This window comes from Grampus griseus (genome assembly GCF_964374135.1).
Source record: "Grampus griseus genome assembly, chromosome: X".
In the NCBI taxonomy this organism is placed as follows: Eukaryota; Metazoa; Chordata; class Mammalia; order Artiodactyla; family Delphinidae; genus Grampus; species Grampus griseus.
In genome coordinates, this window is record NC_138999.1 from 31,663,002 (window position 1) to 31,687,970 (window position 24,969).

Here is a 24,969-nt window from a genome sequence, read left to right on the forward strand (position 1 = left end):
TGATGGTTTGATTTACACATATTGTGAAATGCTTACCATAATGGGTTCCGCTAACATCCATCTTCTCATATAGATACAATAAGAAGAAAAGAAAGAAAAAAGAAAAAACAATTTTCTACTTATGAAGAGAACTCTTAGAATTTACTCTCTTAACTTTCCTATGTATCATACAGCAGTGTTAACTATAGTCATCATGCTGTACATTACATCCCTAGTACTTATTTATCTTATAACTGCAAGTTTATACCTTTAGACCACCTTCCTTCATTTCCCCCTACCCCTACCCTCTGCCTCTGGTAACCACACGTCTGATCTCTTTTTCTATGAGTTTGGGTTTTTTGTTATTGTTTTGTTTGTTTATTTTAGACTATACATATAAATGAGATCATACAGTATTTTTTCTTCTCTATCTGACTTATTTCACTTAGCATAATGCCTTCATAGTCCATCCACGTTGTCACACATGGTAGGATTTCCTTGTTTTTTAATGGCTGAATAAGATTCCATTGAATATACTATAACGTCTTTATCCTTTCATTCGTTGATAACACTTAGGTTGTTCCCATGTTTTGGCTATTGTAAATAATGCTGCTTTGAACAGGAAGATACAGATATCTTTTCCAGTTAGTGTTTTCACTTCCTTTGGATATATTCCCAGAAGTGAGATTGCTGGATCGTATGGTAGTTCTATTTTTAATTTTATGAGGATCCTCCAGACTGTTTTGTATAGTGGCCATATGAATTTACAGTCCCACCAACAGTGCACAAGGGTTCCCTTTTCTCCACATCTGAGCCAGCGTTTGTTATCTCTTGTCTCTTTGATCATGGCCATTCTAACAAGTATGATATCTCATTGTGGTTTTAACTTGCATTTCCCTAATGACTAGTAATGAACTTAAATTTAATAATGAATATTCTCTGAATGATAGAAATGTGTATATACAAATGCACACATATATATGGATCTATTAATTATATATGTATATATCCCAGTGTATTTATATATGTATATGTCTATATATCTATGTCTTTATTGATATATTACACTTGAAATTTTATACAAAAAAATAAGTACTCTTGGTCATGAGATGGTGACTAATTTTTAGTTTTTAAAGTTTTTCAGTAATTTCTTAAATTGCTATAGTGAATACTCCTAATTTTAGAATTAGAAAAAAAGTTTTAATATGTTTAAAGCTTGTAGTTAAGCAAAGTTTAATAATTATTATTTTTGTTGTTCATCTCATTAATTATCACTAATCCCACTCTCACCAATAAATTCATATTCATTGTATGTTTTTAGCTCTGTAGGAATTAAATTAGCTTCATCACAATACTACCTTATGTGATAGACACAGCAATTACAAATAGGAGGTGTTCTTGTCCCCGTGATTGTTAATTTTATGTGTCACCTTGGGTGGGTCATGGTGCCCAGATATTAGGTTAAACATTATTCTGGATGTTTTTGTAAAGGTGATTTTGTATGAGAATTACATTTAAATCTTTAGACGTTCAAAGAAGGTTGCCCTCCATAATGTGCGTGGGTCTTACCTAACCAGTTGAAGGTTTTAATAGAACAAAGACTGACATCTGCAGAGCAAAAAGGAATTCTACCTGTAGACTGCCTTTGGACTTGAACTCCAACTCTTCCCTGGGTCTCCAACCTGCTGGACTAACCTGCAGATTTTGGACTTACTGAGCCAATTATTTGAGCCATGCAATACAATTCAATATATTCAATGTAATTCAACAATTCAACATAATACAATGCAATGCATTTCAATGCAGTGCAAAACAAAACACTTTTTCAGAAGAGAGAGTCTGAGAACTGCAGTGGTCTGGGCCCCTTATTTCATAGATAAGGAAATTAAGGCCCAGAGAGGCTTAGTGATTTACCTAAGTAAGTTAATCAAACACTGCAGTTCTTGGAATCTTTAAAACTTGACAATACTGATATGATATGCAAACAATTAACTGAAACTGAAGGTCATCTTAAACTGTAATCTAGCTCAACATTGGAGAATAAAGAATATCAAAGTGAGAAGCTGAGCAGATGAGAACAAATAGAAAACATGTGGGTTTGATGCCAGTACAAACCCTGCTACACAGGGCTTTTATGGTTGACCAGGGTTCTGGTTTCAGGATTTAAGGGTGTGATTTTGGACATCACCGGCAGCAGAAAGGCCTGTTTTTTTAAAAAAAAAAAAAGAGTTGGAAAACCCAGATGTAAACATTACTTTCTCACCGCTTAGTCCTGTTAAAAAACAAAATTCAGCTGAGTAAATACGAAGATCTAATTGGCCTGATTCATCAATTCATTAATCAGGCGGCATCCCATCTAGCAAATAGAAAGCTACTCCCAGGTTTTATAGAAACGCTGGTGGAAGGGGTGGGGTATGGACAAGGAGGTTATTAGCAGGACAAAAGAAAGGATTGTTTCAGGCAAGTTTACCTCACTAGAGCTGACCAGGAAATTGCAAAAAGTCCATTCCTGGGAGAGGTTGAAGCTGCAGTTAAGTCTTGGTTTACTGTCCCAGAGGCAAGTGGCTCCACCTTGGGCCTGTTCTTTCTTTCTTCTTCTTTTTCTTTCCCCCCTCCCCACCTTCTCCTTTTTTTCCTCCTCCTTCTTTTTTTTTTTTTTTTAACAGTCCATACCCCATTTCAGCTTTTTTTGGGCTAAATTGCTAGGATCCTCTTTCACACTCCCAAAAAACCAGAAATTTCATAAACTATTTCTGATTTTTTCCTTAGGCTAAATTTTTATGGTACTAGAAATGTAGCCTTGTATATTGTAATACCATAGTTAGGTATTTCTACGTATAATATGTGAATACTTTGGGAATTAAGGGGGAAAGATTAGTTCTTTCTTTTGAAATATTAATCCTTAAAAGTAAAACACTCTTATTTTTGTGGGGAACTTAGTGAGTTATGGGGCAGGCATGAGGCAGGGAGCTTTCACAGCCCATTCTCATGGCCATGCAGGCTGGGGCTTCTCTTATTGCTCACAAACTGTGATGAAATCAGCTTTTCACCTTCCTCACAGCTCTCTTGACAAATGAGTCCATCAGAAAGAGTTTGAAAATGATATCTAATTCATGTTTCTCAAATTTTTATGTTAAATATGGTTTTCTGAAACCTAAATTAAGATGTGCTATGTTTTTTTTTCTTTTTTCAGATGATGCTATTAGCAGTTTACAAATCTGGTATTATCTTGAAATCCATAGTGCTCCTGGACCACCCTTAAACACTATTGAAGTGAAATGTATTGCTCTGGTAAGAACCCCATTAATTGTTCATAGACTCCTTTTCGCAAACAGTTGGGGCATTTATTGTAAACCTAAATTGCTATTCCTAAAAAAATATCTATATTAAATGAGCATTTTGGGATAAATTATTCAAATTACAGCAATTTTATTTTAAATCCAGTAAAATGTACCTTAAATGCTTATAGAAAACATCTTTTAGTTCAGTGGTATCATAGTGGCTGCCCCGATAAGCATTTTACCTGCATGTCTCAAGAATTACTAGAGCAAAATTAGCCTTAGCCTACATGCTTTCCTCACACATCTGATAAAAGCAGGACTGTGCTCTCTGGACTCTTTCAGTATTGATTCTTCCTGGTTTCTATAGCAGGCCTTTCACTCTGAAATATATTTCAAGCAACTGGCATAGATTTGGGGTTTTAAATAATACTGACAAAGAATAGGATTGTCTTATGTGAATTAAAGTATTACTAAATCCATGTCCAGAATTATTTGATAAAGTCAAATATTGAGTCTTCATTTAAATAAAATATGAGGACAATATTAATTGTTGTTAATTGCATTTTAATTTGATTTAATTAACTTGCAATTATCGTTAGTACTCATTTATTTAAATCAAATATTTAAACTTATGATAAATAATGGTTATTTTCATTTTTAAATATGCAGATGAATTTCTTCATAGAATGATTATTTAGAATCTTCAACTTTTGCTCCAACAGAAAATAAATTATTTCTGTCTGTAAATCAATTATTTGCTCACCTAATCTCTGGGTAAATCTCCATTGAGGCATAGAAAATGGATGGTTAAACTATTAAAATGCACTCAAGTGCCACTTGCAAAAGCTTTCTCTTCTACCTAGAAAATTATTTAGTGGGATGATGATAGGATCATTTCACTCAGTGAAAATGTCCTATTTCCGTGACCCTGTTATCACTGCAGAATAAAATCTTTATTAAAGATTATTTTTAAATGACATAACTTTAATTATGAGACCACTTACATCTTTAGCTATAGGCAAAAGAGGATGTTAGAGTTAGTGTTTTGGAACTTCTCAGAGGAGGAAGGACATTCACATGAAGATAGAAAAGCAAATGTTTGGTAAATAAGTATTTGCTGGGCCATGCAGAGACAATGGGGCACAGAGAGAAATTTTAACAAACAGACTTTGCTAGGTTCCTCCTTTCTACACACCTAGTTCACGCTAGTCTATGGTGATAGCTCCCTTCCTGGAATACTCCCTCTCTCTACATTCTTTTAGGCAGTTAGGGGGAAGGTCAGAGTTCCTTCCTGAGTCTTTTGGGCTTTGATTGTTTTCAGTTTGAAATAATCCACATGCCAAAGAGACATTTTGAGGCGGCAAATTTTGCTTGAGTACAATAGTTATCTCTTTATCAGGACACAGGAGAAAAAAAATTTTTGAACGAGTCCAGGAGAAATTGGGACCATGAGGTGGCACCTCAAAAAGGGAAACATTGGCTTCCTTACTAATAAGGAGCAAGACTTAGCACCACTAGATTGCTCTCTTTGCGAATACAGGCAGATGTGCTGTACTAATTAAATGTTCACTTTCAACAGAAGTTGGTGGAGAAGGGGAGTCATTTTCAAGTAACTTTGCCCAAATAGGCTACCAATGACAGTGATGTTGCCAAATTACTAAGTTTTCCCACCTTTCTTATAGTAATTACCTAAGATAAAAACTTGTTAGCTCTATAACTTTCAGACATGAAGATTTAGTCGTTGGAGATGGTATGGGTTGTTTTAAATAATCCCATCAAATAAACCTTTGTGCACTTCTTGAAGAACATGCTTTCTGAATACTTTCAGAAGTACACTAAAATGGCTATCCACACCAATATGTAGTTTCCTAATATTTTTGACTACATTTGTTGTGTTTGCTAAACTTCTGAGAAATACTATACTTAATCCTTAGATCATCAGATGTGGCAATGAAGCTTTCAAGACACTAAGTCTTCTCTGATTTTCCATCTGTATCTCAGCTTTGGTTACATTCAACTCAATTTCCACACCTTCCCTAGAGATGAATGAATGGTTAGAATCTCTTTAAATAGGGTTTTTGTAAGAAATATTTACATCCTCGAGGTACATAAATTTGCTTACTTCTTACAGCAGGTTCCAAAAATCAGGTTATATTTATAATAAACAACAATTGGCTGATAGTAGTCCGTTCTCTTTTGTGTAAAGTATTTAGGATGTCTTTTTGAATCTTTTTTCTTCCAGTTTTATTGAGATATAATTGACATACAGCACTGTATAAGTTTAAGGTGTACTGGATAATGGTTTGACTTACATACATTATGAAAGTTTAGTGAACATCCATCATCTCAGATAGATGCAAAATAAAAGAAAAAGAAGATTTGTATAACTGAAAATAAAGCAAACAAACATACAGAGTATGTGTGAAAGTGGAATCCTGTATGAGCTTTTAATTCTTTGCTTATTAATGACCTTGATCATTGTTCTCTCTGTACGATTGTTGGGCATTTATATTTCTAGTTGTGTGAATTTGCCTTTAAATTTTAGGTTTCGCTTTTATAAGTAATCAAACAAATTGCTCTTTTCCTACGTGATTTTTTCCCTGGCTTTTCCTGTTAAACATGGAGACCCTTGCCAATCTGGAGATTTAATAAATATTCATATTCCTTAAAAAAAAAAAAGTAAAAGAAGAAAATTTTTTTCATTGTGATGAGAACTCTTAGGATTTACTTTCTTAACAACTTTTCTATAAAACATACAGTAGTGTTAATTATCTTTGTCAGGTAGTACATTACATCCCTAGTGCTTATTTACCTTATACCTGGAATTTTGTACCTTTTGACCACTTACATGCTTTTGCCCCTCCCGCCACCCTCTGACTCTTGTAAACACAAATCTGATCTCTTTTTCTATGAGTTTGTTTGTTTGGTGTACAACATAGGGATTCAATATTTTTATACATTACAAAATGACCACTACTGTCTTGGAAATTTTAATGGGTAATAGCTGCTATTCCATTTTCTTTGAACACAAAAATCTCTTGTGTATCATATAGTTTGGGTGTGGTAGAATGATGAGCGTAATCTACTGTCTTCCCATTGACAGTCAGTAATTTCAATATATAGCAATGAGCTGAAAACAAATCTTAAGTTTGTAAATAAAACCTTATAGGCTTTAAATTTTAGGTCAGTCATAGCCTTCATAATATTTGTTCTCTTGTCAGTGAAAATTGCATGACCATTTCTTTACCTATTTTTTCATTCTGTAATCAACCTTCAATTAAATTCATTATATTGTTAATGGTGAGGCCCAGAAACCTCTCCACAAGTTAGTAAAAGAGAAGCAGAGTTAAAAACACTATTAATCCACTTGGTATCAAATATAACAACATGTATCAGTTGCCAACCATTTCCAATAACTTTTTAGTTTAAAATTGTAGCCTCCATGATATGAAAACTGTATTTTGAGGTTTTCATTTTATGTATTTTCTTCTTTCCTTCAGGTTTTTATATTCTTAATTTTTTCTGTGTTAAAAATAATATATCATGAGTATTTGTACATGTTATTGAAATTTTTAATCCTCATGAAATGTTGAAGTAGCAAAAAATAGCATTCTGCTTTGAATTTATCTTGACAAGTTGTGAAAAATTCTTAAATAGGATTTTTTAAAAATCTCATGGCCTATTTATATTAAATCATATATATATATATATAGCTGTGCCATAGATAGATAGAAACATAGATACTGTCTCTCCATATATAGGTAGATACATATATGCAGGTAGATATGAATATATCCTTATATCTAAATCTTTTTTTAACATCTTTATTGGAGTATAATTGCTGTACAATGGTGTGTTAGATACTGCTGTATAACAAAGTGAATCAGCTATACATATACATATATCCCCATATCCCCTCCCTCTTGCATCTCCTTCCCACCCTCCCTATCCCACCCCTCTAGGTGGTCACAAAGCACCGAGCTGATCTCCCTGTGCTATGCAGCTGCTTCCCACTAGCTATCTATTTTACATTTGGTAGTGTATATATGTCCATGCCACGCTCTCACTTTGTCACAGCTTACCCTTCCCCCTCCCCGAGTCCTCAAGTCCATTCTCTATGTCTGCATCTTTATTCCTGTCCTGCTCCTAGGTTCTTCAGAACCATTTTTCTTTAGATCCCATATATATATGTTAGCATACGGTATTTGTTTTTCTCTTTCTGACTTACTTCACTCTGTACGACAGACTCTAGGTCCATCCACCTCACTACAAACAACTCAATTTCGTTTCTTCTTATGGCTGAGTAACATTCCATTGTATATATGTGCCACATCTTCTTTATCCATTCATCTGTCGATGGACACTTAGGTTGCTTCCATGTCGTGGCTATTGTACATAGAGCTGCAATGAACATTGTGGTACATGACTAGTTTTGAGTTATGGTTTTCTCAGGGTATATGCCCAGTAGTAGGATTGCTGGGTCATATGATAGTTCTAATTTGTAGTTTTTTAAGGAACCTCCATACTGTTCTCCATAGTGGCTGTATCAATTTACATTCCCACCAACAGTGCAAGAGGGTTCCCTTTTCTCCACACCCTCTCCAGCATTTATTATTTCTAGATTTTTGGTGATGGCCATTCTGACCAGTGTGAGATGATACCTCATTGTAGTTTTGACTTGCATTTCTCTAATGATCAGTGATGTTGAGAATCCTTTCATGTGTTTGTTGGCAATCTTTATATTTTCTTTGGAGAAATGTCTGTTTAGGTCTTTGCCTATTTTTGGATTGGGTTGTTTGTTTTTTTGATATTGAGCTGCATGGGGTGCTTGTAAATTTTGGAGATTAATCCTTTGTCACTTGCTTCATTTGCAAATATTCTCTCCCATTCTGAGGGCTGTCTTTTTGTCTTCTTTATGTTTTCCTTTGCTGTGCAAAAGCATTGAAGTTTCACTAGGTCCCATTTGTTTATTTTTGTTTTTATTTCCATTTCTCTAGGAGGTGGGTCAAAAGGGATCTTGCTGTGATGTATGTCATAGAGTGTTCTGCCTATGTTTTCCTCTAAGAGTTTGATAGTTTCTGGCCTTACATTTAGGTCTTTAATCCATTTTGTGTTTATTTTCCTGTGTGGTGTTAGGGAGTGTTCTAATTTCATTCTTTTACATGTAGCTGTCCAGTTTTCCCAGAACGACTTATTGAAGAGGCTGTCTTTTCTCCATTTTATAGTCTTGTCTCCTTTATCAAAAATAAGATGACCATATGTGCATGGGTTTATCTCTGGGCTTTCGATCCTGTTCCATTGTTCTATATTTCTGTTTTTGTACCAGTACCATACTTCTTGATTACTGTAGCTTTGTAGTGTAGTCTGAAGTCAGGGAGCCTGATTCCTCCAGCTCCGTTTTTCTTTCTCAAGATTGCTTTGGCTATTGGGGGTCTTTTATGTTTCCATACAAATTGTGAATTTTTTGTTCTAGTTCTGGGAAAAATGCCAATGGTTTTTTGATAGGGATTGCATTGAATCTGTAGATTGCTTTGGGTAGTAGAGTCATTTTCACAATGTTGATTCTTCCAATCCAAGAACATGGTATATCTCTCCATCTGTTTGTGTATCATCTTTAATTTCTTTCATCAGTGTCTTATAGTTTTCTGCATACATATCTTTTGTCTCCTTAGGTAGATTTATTCCTAGGTATTTTATTCTTTTTGTTGCAATGCTAAATGGGAGTGTTTCTCTAATTTCTCTTTCAGATTTTTCATCACTAGTGTATAGGGGTACAAGAGATTTCTGTGCATTAATTTTGTATCCTGCTACTTTACCAAATTCATTGATTAGCTCTAGTAGTTTTCTGGTAGCATCTTTAGGATTCTCTATGTATAGTATCATGTTATCTGCAAACAGTGACAGCTTTACTTCTTCTTTTCCAATTTGGATTCCTTTTATTTCGTTTTCTTCTCTGATTGCTGTGGCTAAAACTTCCAAAACTATGTTGAATAATACTGGTGAGAGCGGACAACCTTGTCTTGTTCCTGATCTTAGAGGAAATGGTTTCAGTTTTTCACCATTGAGAACAATGTTGGCTGTGGGTTTGTCATATATGGCCTTTATTATGTTGAAGTAAGTTTTCTCTATGCCTGCTTTCTGGAGGATTTTTATCATAAGTGGGTGTTGAACTTTGTCAAAAGCTTCTTCTGCATCTGTTGAGATGATCATATGATTTTTATCCTTCAGTTTGTTAATATGGTTTATCACATTGATTGATTTGCGTATATTGAAGGATCCTTGCATTCCTGGGATAAACCCCATTTGATCATGGTGTATGATCCTTCTTAATGTGCTGTTGGATTCTGTTTGCTAGTATTTTGTTGAGGAGTTTTGCATCTATGTTCATCAGTGATATTCGCCTGTAGTTTTCTTTTTTTGTGACATTTTGTCTGGTTTTGGTATCAGGGTGATGATGGCCTCGTAGTATGAGTTTGGGAGTGATGAACACCATTTATTGCGAAGAATATTTTCCCCCACTGAGGGCTCCCTTATCAAATAATTGACCATATATTCATGGGTTTATTTGTGGGCTCTCAATTCTGTTCCTTTGGTCTGTGTGTCTGTGGGTAAGTTGGTTCAGTGGCTTGTATAGGCTTCCTGGTGCAAGTGACTGGTGCCTGTGTTCTAGTGGGTGGGAGTGGATCTTTTCTTTCTGGTGGACAGGGCACTTCCAGTCGTGTTTTTTGGGGTGTCTGTGAACTTATTATGATTTTAGGCAGCCTCTCTGCTAATGGGTGGGTTTGTGTTCCTGTCTTGCTAGTTGTTTGGCAATGAGCATCCAGCACTTGAGCTTGCTGGCTGTTGGCTGGAGCTGGGTCTTAGTGTTGAGATGGAGATCTCTGGGAGAGCTCTCGCCGATTGATATTATGTGGGGCTGGGAGGTCTCTGGTGGTTAGTGTCCTGGACTCAGCTCTCCCACCTCAGAGGCTCAGGCTTGACACCTGGCTGGAGCACCAAGACCCTGTCAGCCACATGGCACAGAAGAAAAGGAAAAAAAAAATCACAAAAAAAAAATAATAATAAAATTTTAAAAATAATAATGAAATTAAAAAATAACAAAGTAAAAAAAAAAGAGAGCAACTAAACCAATAAAGAAATCCACCAGTGATAACAAGCACTAAAAACTAAACTAAGATAAAGATAAAAATCAGAAACAAATCAGTCACAGGCAACAAACCCCAAGTCTACAGTTGCCCCCAAGTCCACCACCTCAATTTTGGGAACATTCGTTGTCTATTCAGAACATTCGTTGTCTATTCAGGTATTCCTCAGGGTTCATCAAGTTGATTGTGGAGATTTAATCTTCTGCTCCTGAGGCTGCTGGGAGAGATTTCCCTTTCTCTTCTTTGTTCGCACAGCTCCTGGGATTCAGCTTTGGATTTGGCCCTGCCTTTGCGTGTAGGTCGCCTTGAGGGCATCTGCTCCCCACCCAGACAGGAGGCGGTTAAAGCAGCAGCTGATTAGGGCTCTGTTGCTCAGAGGCTGGGGAGAGGGAGGGCTACGGTAGTCATAATTGGAGTGCGGGGCAAGCCTGCAGTGTCAGAGGGCAGCGTGATGTTGCCACAGCCTGCGGAGCACTGTGTGTTCTCCCAGGGAAGTTGTCCCTGGATCACGGGATCCTGGCAGTGGCAGGCTGCACAGGCTCCTGGGAAGGGTGTGGGTTGTGACCTGTGCTTGCAAACTGGATTCTTGGTGGCAGCGGTAGCAGCCTTAGTGGTTCATGCCAGTCTCTAGGGTCTGAGCTGATAGCCGCAGCTTGTGCCCATCTCTGGAGCTTGTTTAGGTGGTGCTCTGCCTTCTGTGGGCACACGAGGAAGGAATCCCGTCTGCTCACACACCCAGAAACAATGGTCTCTTGCCTCTTCGGCAGCTCCAGACTTTTTCCCGGACTCCCTCCCAGCTAGCTGTGGTGCACTAACCCCTTCAGGCTTTGTTCACACCGCCAACCCCAGTCCTCTCCCTGGGATCCGACCGAAGCCAGAGCCTCAGCTCCCAGCCCCTGCCCGCCCCGGTGGGTGAGCAGACAAGCCTCTTGGGCTGGTGAGTGCTGGTCAGCACCTATCCTCTGTGCGGGAATCTCTCCGCTTTGCCCTCTGCACCCCTGTTGCTGTGCTCTCCTCCGCGGCTCCGAAGCTTCCCCCCTCCGCCCCCCGCAGTCTCCGCCCGCGAAGGGGCTTCCTGGTGTGTGGAAAGCTTTTCTCCTTCACAGCTCCCTCCCAGTGGTGCAGGTCCCATCCCTTTTCTTTTGTCTCTGTTTTTTTCTTTTTTCTTTTGCCCTACCCAGTACGTGGGGAGTTTCTTGCCTTTTGGGAAGTCTGAGGTCTTCTGCCTGCATTCAGTAGGTGTTCTGTAGGAGTTGTTTCACATGTAGATGTATTTCTGATGTATTTGTGGGGAGGAAGGTTATCTCCATGTCCTACTCCTCTGCCGTCTTGAAGGTCCCCTTTATATCTATATCTTGAGACAGAGAGAGCCTATATTAAAGAGGCTAAGCAGGAGGGTACTTCCTAGGTATTTGTCCCTGTAATTAGACATGTTTCTATTTGTCACTGCTTTTCATAGTTTTTCCCCCTTCAAGGTTGTGGGAAATGTCTGAATACACGTGAACAAACCTATAGACTCTGCAGGAGTTTCTGGCTTTTTCACAACTCCTCAGTGCCTATCAGTGCATCCTCACCCCACATCACTCCCAGTCTGGAATTATCTCCCACTTTGATTGCACCTCTGCAATCTGTATGACTCAGATTGGATGGCAAAGGACTGGAGTTGGTGAGGGGGGATGTGAGGCATGACTTCCATAGACACAGTGATATGTAGATGGCAGTAGCAGAGGCATGACAATGGTGCTTGTAGTTTACAGCTGTCTACCTGATTCCTCTGAGTCCTGAACTGCTTGCACTGACTTTTCAATTTAGAAAAATAACTAGGACAGACTATAGTTATCACTTCTTCTGAATTACATGGTACACTTCAAAATCCCCTTTGGTACAATTTATTTATTGACTTGATAATGTTTTCAAGTTGAATAAAATTAAAATTCCTCAATAATATGCCTTATTTAAATTAATATTATTGTGGTTTTGGACCTCAGAAATAATCCTTTTATAATGAACTCATGATTATCTTCTAGGAGAGGATATGGTGAAAAATACTTCCTGCTAGTGCATATTGAATTGTCATTGACTCAATTAGGCTTTTATGGGCAAAAATAATAATAATCTTCATTTTCTATGACCCATTAAGAATAGGAATTGATGAAGTTTTCGGTAGAAATACTCAGTGAATTAAATTATTCCTGTTCAGAGAAGGTGTGAACCAGCAACCAAATGATAAAGTTAACCCAGTGTCTTTCTCCCATCTGAGGCAGCTGTTCTTTCCCAATAACTTTCATGAAAGAGGTCAGCCTGAGTTAACTGGATATTTTTAAACTCCTCCTGAGTCAGATTTTATGAGTGTTTTTGCTGTATTATTTAGTTCAGTGTTGTGATTATCCAGAATATTAGACGTATTAACAACTAGATTTATATACAAACATTAAAGCCTCTTAAAAATTGCATATTTTCTTATTTAATGAATATTTACTGTCTCTCGTATCCCTGGCACTATTCTAGATGCTGAGGAAAGTGATGAACAATACAAACAAGGCTCCTGTTTGCATGGAGCTAATATTTTAGTTGCGTTAGAGAGGAAACAAAAATAAAATTGAAATGGGATACTCTATGTGAAGTTTTTCTATTGTCTTAGATTTTCAAGTAAAATACAGACCTGAGAACTATAGATAATTCTTTCTCCATGCTGTGAAAGGTTTTGCTATGCCACTTAATTAGGACTCACTAAATGTATAAGTTAGGGCATCTCTAGCTGATATAACGAACTCCAGAATTTCAATGGTTTAACACAATCAACATTTTTAATAATTGTAACAGTGTGGTTCATTTGTTCCTGGTTAGTGGCTGGCGCCCTCCATGTTGAGATCCCAGGATTCAGACTCCTCCCATATGGTGAATCCATCATCCTTTAGGGACTCAAAGGTTCTTGCACATGGGTGGAGAAAGAGAAAAGAGAGGAGAGAATTCCCGCTAGTCACATAGAAGTGGCACACATCACTTCAACTCACATACTATTGGAGTGAACTAGTCACACAGCTATGCCTGAGTGTAGGAGGGTCTGGGAAATGTAACCTCTGATTGGATAGCTGCTACCCAATGATATCTTTATATTGTGAAGGAGAGCACAGAATTTTGCTGGAGAAATGATATTTCTGCTGTGTCTAGGGAGATGAGAAATCTTTAGCCTATCATCCACTTTCTAGCCTGTGTATGCCACGGCCAGAACACAAAGAGAGTGGCGGTGTTTTCTTTAAGGAGTGGAAACTGACAGTTTAATGCCCATTAGATTTTGGTGCGTTTCTGCCCACAGATTGGACCGTATGTAAAGGGAAAATGACTAGAGTGAAAGCAGCTACACTTCCACTGACACATGATAAGACCTTCTGGATCAAAATGGATTTTACTCTGTGGAAGGAGACTGGGCTTGGACTGTTTTAAAAGAATCTGCCTCAAGGTACATTCTACTAAAGTGAGAAGAACCCAGAAGAGTCTACATGGGGGTAATGCTAGAAAGAGTAAGAAAGAGGGACCTAGCAAGTCAGCTGGAGAAGATCACCCAGCATCAATTAAATAAATGGCCTTTGTTCTTTTACCTCTCATCCCATCTACATCCTGTAACCTGAAGGATCCATATTAGCACAGTGATTGCAGGAGGGGAGGAAGTCAGAGCAGGGAATTGAAAAGAACAGATCATGTCTACCTTCTTCACAGGCAGTCTGAAAAATCAGTAGATAGTCCTGGAAGTGGGGACGGTGTGCCAGGGAGAGAAATCAGGAAAAGTATTTGTTGGATGTGAGATGAAAGTGTTGATTGATTTTGTATTTCTTTATATATCTGACAGTGAGACTGCTCTAGCATTGCGAACCGTCCTAAGATAACAACAGGGGTGGGGAAAGGGAGATCCTGCCTGGTTTGGAGAGCAGCAGTGGAGGAGAGAAACCATTTTCAGATTACACTCCACTAAGTTTAGTTCACCAGGTGAACCCATTACCATGACCATAAATGGACAAGATGAATTTAGACAGTGATAATTCTACAAACGAAAATAGTCCAAGGTTTCATTGAGGATGACACAAAGACTGAAGTAGTACAACCAGGTAGAGAGACTAACCAATGTATAAGCCCTTGGGACAAAATCAGCTTGGTGGGAAGGGACCTGCCAGGAAGGAGCCCAGGCACTCCAGGAAGAGAAAAGAGGCTTGTGAGGCTGGAGCTTAGACAGAAATGGTAAAGGTATGATTTGCGATCAGAGGTGTCTATAGGACACCATCTTGTAGGACCTCAAAAGGCAAGATGAGAGTTTTTATTCCTTGTGCAATTAGAAGCCACTAGGAGGTGTGAAGAAGGGAATGACCTGATATAATTTATGTTTTTAAATCTCTCAAAATGTTTCTTCTGTTTTAAGAAAATAATAAACATATAATATGTATTTAGATGCCGAAAATATTTTATATTTGTTTTAAGATGGACAGATAGTCAAATTCCCTTTGAAAAGGTTTATAACTTAACAGAATTCAGTTCAGTTGTTTGTACATATTTTAAAATAGTATTCCAGACTTCTCTGAGTATTTGAACTTTTTCAGTAGTCTAAATTTCAGCATCTTATGAATGTTCTCATGCTTTAAAATCTTTACCTATATTCCACAGGATTAAATATACCCAATTTGGTCTCTCTACAAAGGATTGTGAGAAATGGAAGCAGTTTCTTTAAACAGTCATTATGTTAGCTAAAATATTCCTTAAGTACAATCAAGAGAAAAATACTAGACAACTTATGGAGGAATACTCTCTATCATTGAACCTAAAAGAGGCCATGTGAAGATGAAAGACAACTTTTGAAGTCATCATATACAGTCATTACTATTTTTCAAAAAAAATAATCAGTCAAAACTGATTTATATTTAATTCTAAACATAAACTGAAAAAAATCCACTCATCAAAGTGGAGTAAAATGCCATTGGCAAGATATACAGTAGCCCATTATTTCAAACTTTTTTAATATATCAAGTGTTCACAGAAATTTAACGGACTTTGTACTTCCTATTGAATAACTTATTTATCAAAAAATGGAATGGGGGTGGTAGGATACCTTAGGCAGCAAGACTATTAACCATTTTTGCAGAGTAATTTTTTATACATTTTGTTTTGTATGTTATTTACTCAAAATAGTTATATATTTCTGGATTACGTAGATAACTCAAAGGAGGTGTTCCAAGAATAAATTTACAAATTTTGATCATTTGGTAAAATGGTGAATGACAAAAATTTCCTTTCTTTAACTTACTGAATGCATCAGATATTTAAAGAAATATCTAATTTTTATGGCCTTAAGAAATCTAGTTGGAAAATTAATCTTGTCCAAATTAATTTTGACATTATTTTGGCAGATGGATATTTAGTAGAAATTATTTATATAATACCATATATGAAAGGTATCATTTAGGGATTTTTATCTGTTTAAACTTTGAAGAAAATAATATTCAAACCATAATGAAAGTTAGAAATTATTTTTTATAATATTGTAGTTAAATTTGACATATATTTTACCATGGTAGGAGTACAGAACAATTAATTGGAAACTTCAGTCATTTTAGTATAATGAAATATTCATTTCTATTGAGTCTGTTGCTATTTTCAAGACTCCAGAGAATTTGGTTGCAGGGATTCTCCAGTGACTGCAGTGGTACTTAGTGCTTGTAAGCAATTGATGATTGCTCTCTGGAAGGCTGCTCTGTGAAGAATTTTGAGGGGGCATCCAGTCCTACTGGATAAGAGTGAAATGATCAGGTAGTGATACTTGCAATGGATATGTCAAGGAGGAGCTGTGACAGAGGTGCCCCTTAGCTGCCATCCACATTTCCCAAGAGATTTGGCCAACTGTGTAGAATGTCATCACACATTTGTAACACAAAGCATGCTTCTGTTGTATGGCTTGTAGTTCACAGAGGAAACAGTAGCTTTAAAGTGGTTTTGTTTTATTTTGTATTCATAGTTTACATGTGATAAGACATAAAGCAATTCCATATTCCAGTACTTTTTTCCTTTTTAGACCAGAGTTTTTCAATGTACACGTCTCAGAATGTGACTGGGTCAAAATGAGCATTATTTTTTAAAGAGATGACTAGAATAGAGTAGAATAGAATAGAATAGATCATAGAAATCACATGTGGTAAGAGTAGGGACTGTTTTGTGAAACTTCCTTTTCAGTAGTATGTGTATATGAGCTGATGGTGATATAAAAATGAATTACTGTGATAATCAGTGGTTTAGATCTTAGCATTTTTACTACTTTGAAGAAGCTATAGTACTTCCTTGGTGGCGCAGTGGTTAAGAATCTGCCTGCCAATGCAGGGGACACGGGTTCGAGCCCTGCTCCGGGAAGATCCCACATGCCACAGAGCAGCAAAACCCATGCATCACAACTACTGAGCCTGCGCTCTACAGCCCGTGAACCACAACACTGAGCCCACGTGCCACAACTACTGAAGCCCGTGTGCCTAGAGCCCGTGTTCCGCAACAAGAGAAGCCACCACAGTGAGAAACCCGCACACCACAACAAAGAGTAGCCCCTGCTCACCACAACTAGAGAAAGCCCGTGCGCAGCAATGAAGACTCAATGCAGCCAAAAATTAAAAAAAAAAAAAAGGAAGCTATAGCAGTGTCTTAAACTGACACTTCCTCTGAAGAAATTTGAGTAATAGACCAGGACACATATCTAGTCTGAAATGTCTCATTTCAATTTTCTGTCCAAAGACCTGGGCAAAGTTTCTAGGCTAATATATGGTGGTTGGTATTTGTTATCATGGCATATTCCTTTGGGTTAGTTGTTGATTTGCTTGACCCTCAGAAACTTCCTAGGAGTCTGTGTTCTGTAACAGTCTTATAAAATATGTCAGGTTGCCTAAGAAATAGTAAATTTTGTGATGTAATGCCACTGTTGAGTTTTTCACATGTTATATCTTATTCTTCCTTCTTTATAATTATGAGCATGGATATTTTACTGTAGGAATTTAATGGCCATTTATTTTAGGAATCCATGATTCTAATATCTCCTGAAACTATTGTAGATGGCCATTTTCAATTGCATTCATAATTAAATCTGATTTGTAGTAAATGATATCTTCTCTCATCTAGTAATTATAAACTTGTCTATATCCTTGATTTCCATCTTTCCTTGCCAGATGATGTTCACCACACTAAATGCTTTTTCCATCCCCCTAAAATATAATACTTATCCACTCATGTATTTATACAGAGGTAATCAAGCAAATGCTTGTTCATGGACAAAGCTGTAATGTCTATCTTGAAGATACGTTGTGTGAATAACTCTCTCCCCATCACCACCTGTCCCCACCAGCTCCTTTAATGTGATTTGATAAATTTCAGAATAGCTCCATGTCCCAAAGTACATCCATTACCAAACTTTATGACTAAAATGTCCAACATTCTCCATTTAATTAGGTTAAGACATTATAGACAATTGGTCTTTGTTAAGATTGAGATATGTCCTGTCTATTTAATCACCTTTGACACATTTCCTTCAACTAATGGCTTTTACTGTAGTGGAGATCATGGCTGTAATGGGGTAAGATATAAGTCGCTACACAGAGAACAGACTTGTGGTTGCCAAGGGTAGGAGGGATGGGAGAGGGATGGATTGGGAGTTTGGGATTAGCAGATGCAAAATACTATATACAGGATGGATGAACAACAAGGTCCTACTGTATAGCACAGGAAACTATATTCAATATCCTGTGATAAACCATAATGGAAAAGAATATGAAAAATAATATATGTATAACTGAATTACTTTACAGCAGAAATTAACACAACATTGTAAATCAACTATACTTCAAGAAAATTTTTAGAAAAAAGATATAAGTGGGCTTCCCTGGTGGCACAGTGGTTGAGAGTCCGCCTGCCGATGCAAGGGACACGGGTTCGTGCCCCGGTCCGGGAAGATCCCACATGCCGCGGAGCGGCTGGGCCCGTGAGCCATGGCCACTGAGCCTGCGCGTCCAGAGCCTGTGCTCCACAACGGGAGAGGCCACAACAGTGAGAGGCCCGCGTAGCACACACAAAAAAGGCCCACGTACCGCAAAAAAAAGAAGATATAAGTCATTAGCCAGAATGGATCAGAATGAGAATCAGGACATGTCTTGGAACGTGAAGTGTGCCTTCCATGGCTGAGTGGATGTAGCCCAGGAGGCAGGACAGGAGAAACCTTACAGAAGGGAGGAATCTAAACAGGAAGGTAGTCATGTCATCAGCATAATTTTACCTCTTAGTTCAGATTGTCTCTAGAATTTGCTACTAATGTACAGAGCTACTTAAAGTGTATCCTTGGAATCAGCAGAAGCAGCCACAGCTTTTTAGAAAGATAAATTTTCGGGCCCCATCCCAGATGTACTGAATCAGAATCTTTGAGGAAGAGGGCCAGTAACCCATATTTTAGCGACCTCTACGGATGATAAGTTTGAGTACCACAGCAAGAAGAAACATTGACAGACAGACCTCATAATAATAATGGTACTGAAGACAAATATATTTTAAATGTAATTTTGCAGTTTCCTTAGCATTTAGTTAGGTGGATCTCTTGGACCGTTTGTTGTTGAAAAAATATTGTCACCATTTAGCAAGGATAAACGAAGAAAATATGTAAGAGATTAAAAGAGAGTGAGGTACATTCAGTAGTGGGTCAAGGAGAAACATAAACTTTTATACATTTGGCCATTGTTTTATGGCTTCCATAGGACAATGACTCTATGCTGATGCTAAGAGCTAATTTTATATTTCTTATGTCATTCTAGGAGAGTGTTTGTATTGAAATACGTCTCTTTAATCCAGAAGAGAAAATTATTCACTTAAATGTGCAGTTATCGAGTGCTGCCGTTAGTGGACTCAAGGAACTTGTACTATTTCCACTAGATTCTCTCAACTGTGTTGTACGGTATTCTCCAGCGACTACAGGCTATAGAGAACAAAGGTATCGTTTGAGTGTGGCATTATACTTATTGCTGATCCTTTGAAATTAACCTTTAAAATTATTTCTTTGCATGGTATAATCATTGAGATTACACTCGCTCATAGTTTTAGCTTTGTTTAATACCATTCATTGGTAAAATGTACTAATTTAGAATTACCATTGTTTTCTTTAATCAAAGATATTTTTTATTAGAATATCAAGTTAAATAATTCCTAAATTGCCCCTATATACTCTCTTTTACTTCACTTTTTGTTAACCATATTTTTCTGGGTTGCACCAAATGAAAATGATTCTGTAAGGACTAGGGGTTAAACTTTCAATTTTCATGATAAAAATTCATTTATATCTTATATTCTCAATTAAATGCAAATCAGATACACACATATATTAACAGTGCAATGACGAGTGTTCTTATGGCATAATTATGAAAAACTTTGCACTGTGTATTCTCACACACACACACAAACACATGGCCTCTATGCTCACGACTAACTCAGTTTATAGTAAAATAGTCAACTTTCTTTGTTTTAACAGTAATATCCAATTGTTATAGTTTTAAAGACTGTACTTAGTATTGGTGTGTACGATGCATTCCATTATGCCATGAAAATGTCTTTTGCTAGTTTATATGCTCTTTCAGAGTTAGAATAATTCTTATTTTAATGAATGATGAATAAATAAATATATTTGTAAAATTTTAAAGGATAAACATTTTTATAATGTGAAGCATGAAAATTAAGACCATAATGTATATACAAGACCCTATTTTGCTAGATTACCATTAGAAACGTGGGCTTGTCTCCTCTCTGCATTGTGACTATAGAGGCTTTGTGAACACAGACTGAATCTTGGATTTTCTTTGTCAGCATACATTAAAAGACACAGAAATACATTGTGACCTTGGAAAGTAAGTTCTATTTAATAGATAAAATTATTTCATGGAAGAAAAAAATGTTTATCTAAAAGAATATTGTTATAATGCATTTAGTATTTTAAAATAAGACATAAATATGTTTTTAGTAATTGATTTATTTCTCCAGGGAGGTTTGATATTTAAATGACCGTGTGGAAAACTTGTGTGAAAAGAAAAACAAGTCAGGACTTAGTAAGGAGAGGCTTTTATTCAAAATGATTATTGCAAGGGAGGAAAAGGGACTATTGAAATAGTTGGTGGGGTACTATTGCAATTCGGAGAACATTCCCCTCTCAGAAATCTGCAAGCTACTCAATATCAAACCGGGCAAGCTTTTTCTTTTATAGGCTAAAGAAGGAGCAAGCAGAAATAAGCAGAATCTTTGGAGGGAAAGCTGGACAAGGAAGGGAAAATGACCGGTGGGGACTGATAGGAAAAAGGGTTTTGCTGTGGTCAGTTGATTCCCAAGAGAAGCCCAGAAGGGAGGCACATTCTACTTTTTTGGTGCTTGCTCAGGCTTGGGGACAAGTAGAATTCAGGGGCCTATGGGAAAGATAGAAAGCTGACTAAAGTTTGGTCAAGGCAAAGCAGAGGGTAAGTATTGGGCAATTGAGAATACTTGGTCATTTGGTTAATACCATATGCCCTTGAAATATGACCTTTATATTTAGGTGATTGAGTTCCTAGTACATTTCTGGGGTCAAGTTTGGCGCTGATGCATAGGGATAATCAAGTCACATTTCCTGCTTTTAAAGTGTACGTGTACCAGTGGGCAAATCAGTGCCTTCTCATTAATGTCTCTCCCTCAGCACACCAAAAGAGTGTTCAAGTCTCCCAGTGCCAGATGTTGAGCCAAAACATCACTGCAAGTGATTTATTAAGGAGGTGTGATCCCAGTAGGAAAAATTAGTAAGAGAACAAGGGAAGCAGAATAAGCAAAGGGAAGAAGCTAAGCAAGGATGTGATTGCAGGTACAGTTCCAGACTTTATCTGTTGCTGTGGAGAGCTTTGGAGCATAAATCACATCTCAGAGTTTGTCTTGTCTCGATGCCAAGATTCTGGGCTTTTGAACTCCCATACTAGGCAGTATAAGCTTCCTCTGGATGAGCTGTAAACTCCCAGCCACTTCTGCTCTAGGGCTGAGGACTTCAGGATCCCAAGGCAATCATCTGAAAGTCTCAGGTGGAAGATGAACAGCAAGCATGCGGGAGTTGGAGGATGGAGGCAGGAAACTAGGTGGAGCACCGACAGTGTCTGCTACAAGTTATTTACAAATTTATTTCTAGATTTAAGTTTTTCTTGTTTTAAATATATACCAATATGTGAAAACTATATATATATATAAAACTATAAACTATATATATATATATATACAATTGTTAATAAATATAAGTCAGTGTTGTGAAAATATTTGGCTCAACCAATTTTACAGTCATGTTTTTTTTCATTTTACCTAAAAGTGCTAGCCTTTTTTTCTTTCAAGTTTTTGTTGTTCTTTACGTTTTTCTAAAACAACTACTTTTTATCTAAGTCATACTGTGTATAATTTAAAGTTGCATAATATTAAAAGATGTTTGATAGTTACTGTATTTCTAACTAGTCTTGTGGGTCTTTTTCCTCTTCTGAAGTTTTCATGGTCTTTAATCGTACCTAATGTCCTCAAAATTCTTAAGGATATACATTGGTGTGGCTCTATTTTCATACATTTTTCTGTGTAGTTGGGGTCTCTTTCAATATGGAAACACTGAGATATTGTTTCACACTTGTTAGAATGGCTAGAAGTTTGAAATCAGGGTTTCAGCTGGACCATGCTCCCTCTGAAACCCAAAAGGGAGAGTCCTTCCTTGGCTCTTCTGGCTTCTGGTGCTTGCCAGCAATCTTTGGTGTTCCTTGAGTTGTAGATGTATCATTCCAATCTCTACCTCCTTTCTCGTATGGCCTTCTCATGTGTCTTCACATCATCTTCTCATAAGGACACCAGTCATGTTGGATTAAGGGCCACCCTACTCCAGTGTGACCATAACTTAACTAATTACGTCTGCAATGACCCTGTTTCCAAATAAGGTCACATTCTGAGGCACTGGGTGTTAGAACTTTACTATATCTTTTGGGGGGATGCAGTTCAACCCATAATAGTCAACAAGTTTGTGAAATTTATCATTGAACAACTTTACTACCTTTGTTCTTCCTTCCAGGTTTGTCACTCAGATAATTCCTTTAGATAATCCTACACACGAAACCTTAGAATTGGAAGCAACAAACAGTAATCCTGATAATTTTGTCCTGGAGATTAACAGATCACAGGTAAGTATATTCAGAAAGCCGAGTAATCTACCACTAGTAGAACATTTTCCAATTCTGATTTTGGGACACCATGGAGTATTAGCAATTGAATTATTAATAAGGCTTCAAATGCTAAAATTTTAAAATATATGCATTGCCAATTTTAATTTATCAAGAAAATCAGTATCATGTTCATGTAAATTTTTGAAATTATATATGCTAGATTCATGCTCATTTTCACTGAACCCTAAATAAATTGGTTGTGCTTTATTCCTGACCGCTTTGGTAACCAGTTTTTGCAATAGTTTCCCAATAATATGATTTTTTTTCTGATTTTAATTGGAGTGGTCTTTTTTTTTTTTTTTAAAGAGACAATTGTTTAGAGCAGTTTAGGTTCACAGCAAAATTAAGCCGAACGTACAGAGATTTCCTATATACATCCTGCCTCAGTCTCCCTCCCACCCTCCCTATCCCACCCCTCTAGGTGGTCACAAAGCACTGAGCTGATCTCCCTGCGCTATGCGGCTGCTTCCCACCTGCTATCTATTTTACATTTGGTAGTGTATATGGGGCACAGAGAATTTGCTTTTCTAAAAAGTTCTCTTGCTGCTGCTGCTGCTGCAGCTGGAGAAAGAGCACATTTTAAGAACACTGATTTAAGATATGTACAGTTTGGAGAGTATCTCAAAGGAACATAAATTCAGGGAATATTCATAGGCAATTGGCTATGTGGCTCTGAAATTCAGGGTAGAATATTAAGCTAGAAATGAAGACTTGGGGGATCATTTGCACCAAAATGATAACTGAAATTTGGGGAGTATATGGGGGGAGATCTGTGTATATAGAAAAGTAGAAAACCCCAAGCCTCACTGACCCTTAAGTGTAGAGGAGTGAGAAGAGTCCACAAAGGAGACCCACCCTCCCTCTTGCGTCTCCCCAGCTATCAACGTCCTCACCAAAGTGGTGCATTTTAGGAATATGATTTGACTCAATGGTTATTCTATGTGTCCAGGTCCCAGGACGCCAGTTCTTTTTAGCTTTTCCTTAGTTCCTACCCATCACCCCCTCCCCACAGACAGTGCTGACAGCTCTGCCTCTCTCTCTTTTTCTCTACCTCATTTTCTCATTCCTTCATTCCTGGGAGAGACTAGAGCCAGTCAATGGGCCTCAATCACTTTATCTTCCCCCAAGTAGCAAAACAAGATCTGAAGGTTCAGCATCCCTGTCTCTATTTCCAAAGCATACGATACCAAATATGTATAGTGAATGCCAAAACCCTGCTTTCAAGTAAACTTCGAAATGATAATTGCAATAGATTATTTTCTTCAGAGGACCTCACAGTAAATCGTGGTATTTAGAAAAAGGCTTTTACTATTTGCTGTTTGATGATTGTTTAACGAATCTACAATGTGATTTCTTTATTTATATTTTAATACCTGTCTCTTGTCACTTACTGGTTGCCAACTAATATGATATAAAATTAGTTCTTAACTGCCATGATGTGTCAAATCAGATATCGCTAAGTATTACATTGCTAAAATTGGTGTATATAGTGCAATCTTAGAAAAATTATTTTAAAATATACATGTATGTTTGTATTACTTAACACCATATTTTCCATAAATTAAACAGAATATGATGTTCAGGCTATAGTTTACATTTAACAGAAATTACTCATTAGTGGTGTTTTCATATCCTTCGTATCACTACTTTTACAGAGAATGTAAACTGTGGTCCAAGGGAAAACAAATGCATTGTATTACAGATGCCATCTTAACGTTGCATAATGAAAAAGATGGTCTCGGCTTTAACATTTCCAACCATGATTTTCTAGTCCATTCATTCTTTTGTACACTTATCAAATATTATTGACCACAGAATATGCAATTAATATTTGGAAACAACTCAAAAATAAATTTACAGGTGAGAAAAATACTATTATATGTTATAGAACAAATAGGAACATACATTAATGGTAATGGTAATAAATGGAAAGTGTATTATATATATATATGTATATACTTTATATAGATATGTATATATAACTTTATTCCTGGTTTTGTTGTGTAATGTTCATGTTTACATAGGTAAGGATTTTTAAATATTGATGATTACCTGTAAATGCTTCAATAAGTAAGCATAGATTGATTATCAAGGCAAATAATGATATTAAAAATTTACTGTCCTCCATCTATATATTATGAGAAATTTCAAAAAGATAACAGAAGTGGAAAGAATAATACAATGCACAAACTTATACCTTCTATCTTGGTTCTTATAGTAACAATTCGTTACATTTTTTCCTCTCTTTTCTCTCTTACACTTCTTACTATTCAATTTAAAGGTAAATTATAGATGCTATTTTAACAGTAAATA

At 36.9% G+C, this 24,969-nt stretch overlaps 1 protein-coding gene across 1 annotated transcript in view; it reads left to right on the plus strand.

Moving 5' to 3' along the window:
• The window catches only part of CFAP47 (cilia and flagella associated protein 47), a gene marked incomplete at both ends in the record, with an annotated part of 513,170 nt that overhangs the window by 397,936 nt on the left and 90,265 nt on the right, over positions 1–24,969 (plus strand). Inside the window, 3 exon segments of the mRNA XM_082682021.1 lie at positions 3,173–3,270; positions 19,222–19,397; positions 22,506–22,614. Of these exon segments, the coding sequence (XP_082538147.1) occupies positions 3,173–3,270; positions 19,222–19,397; positions 22,506–22,614 (383 nt within the window).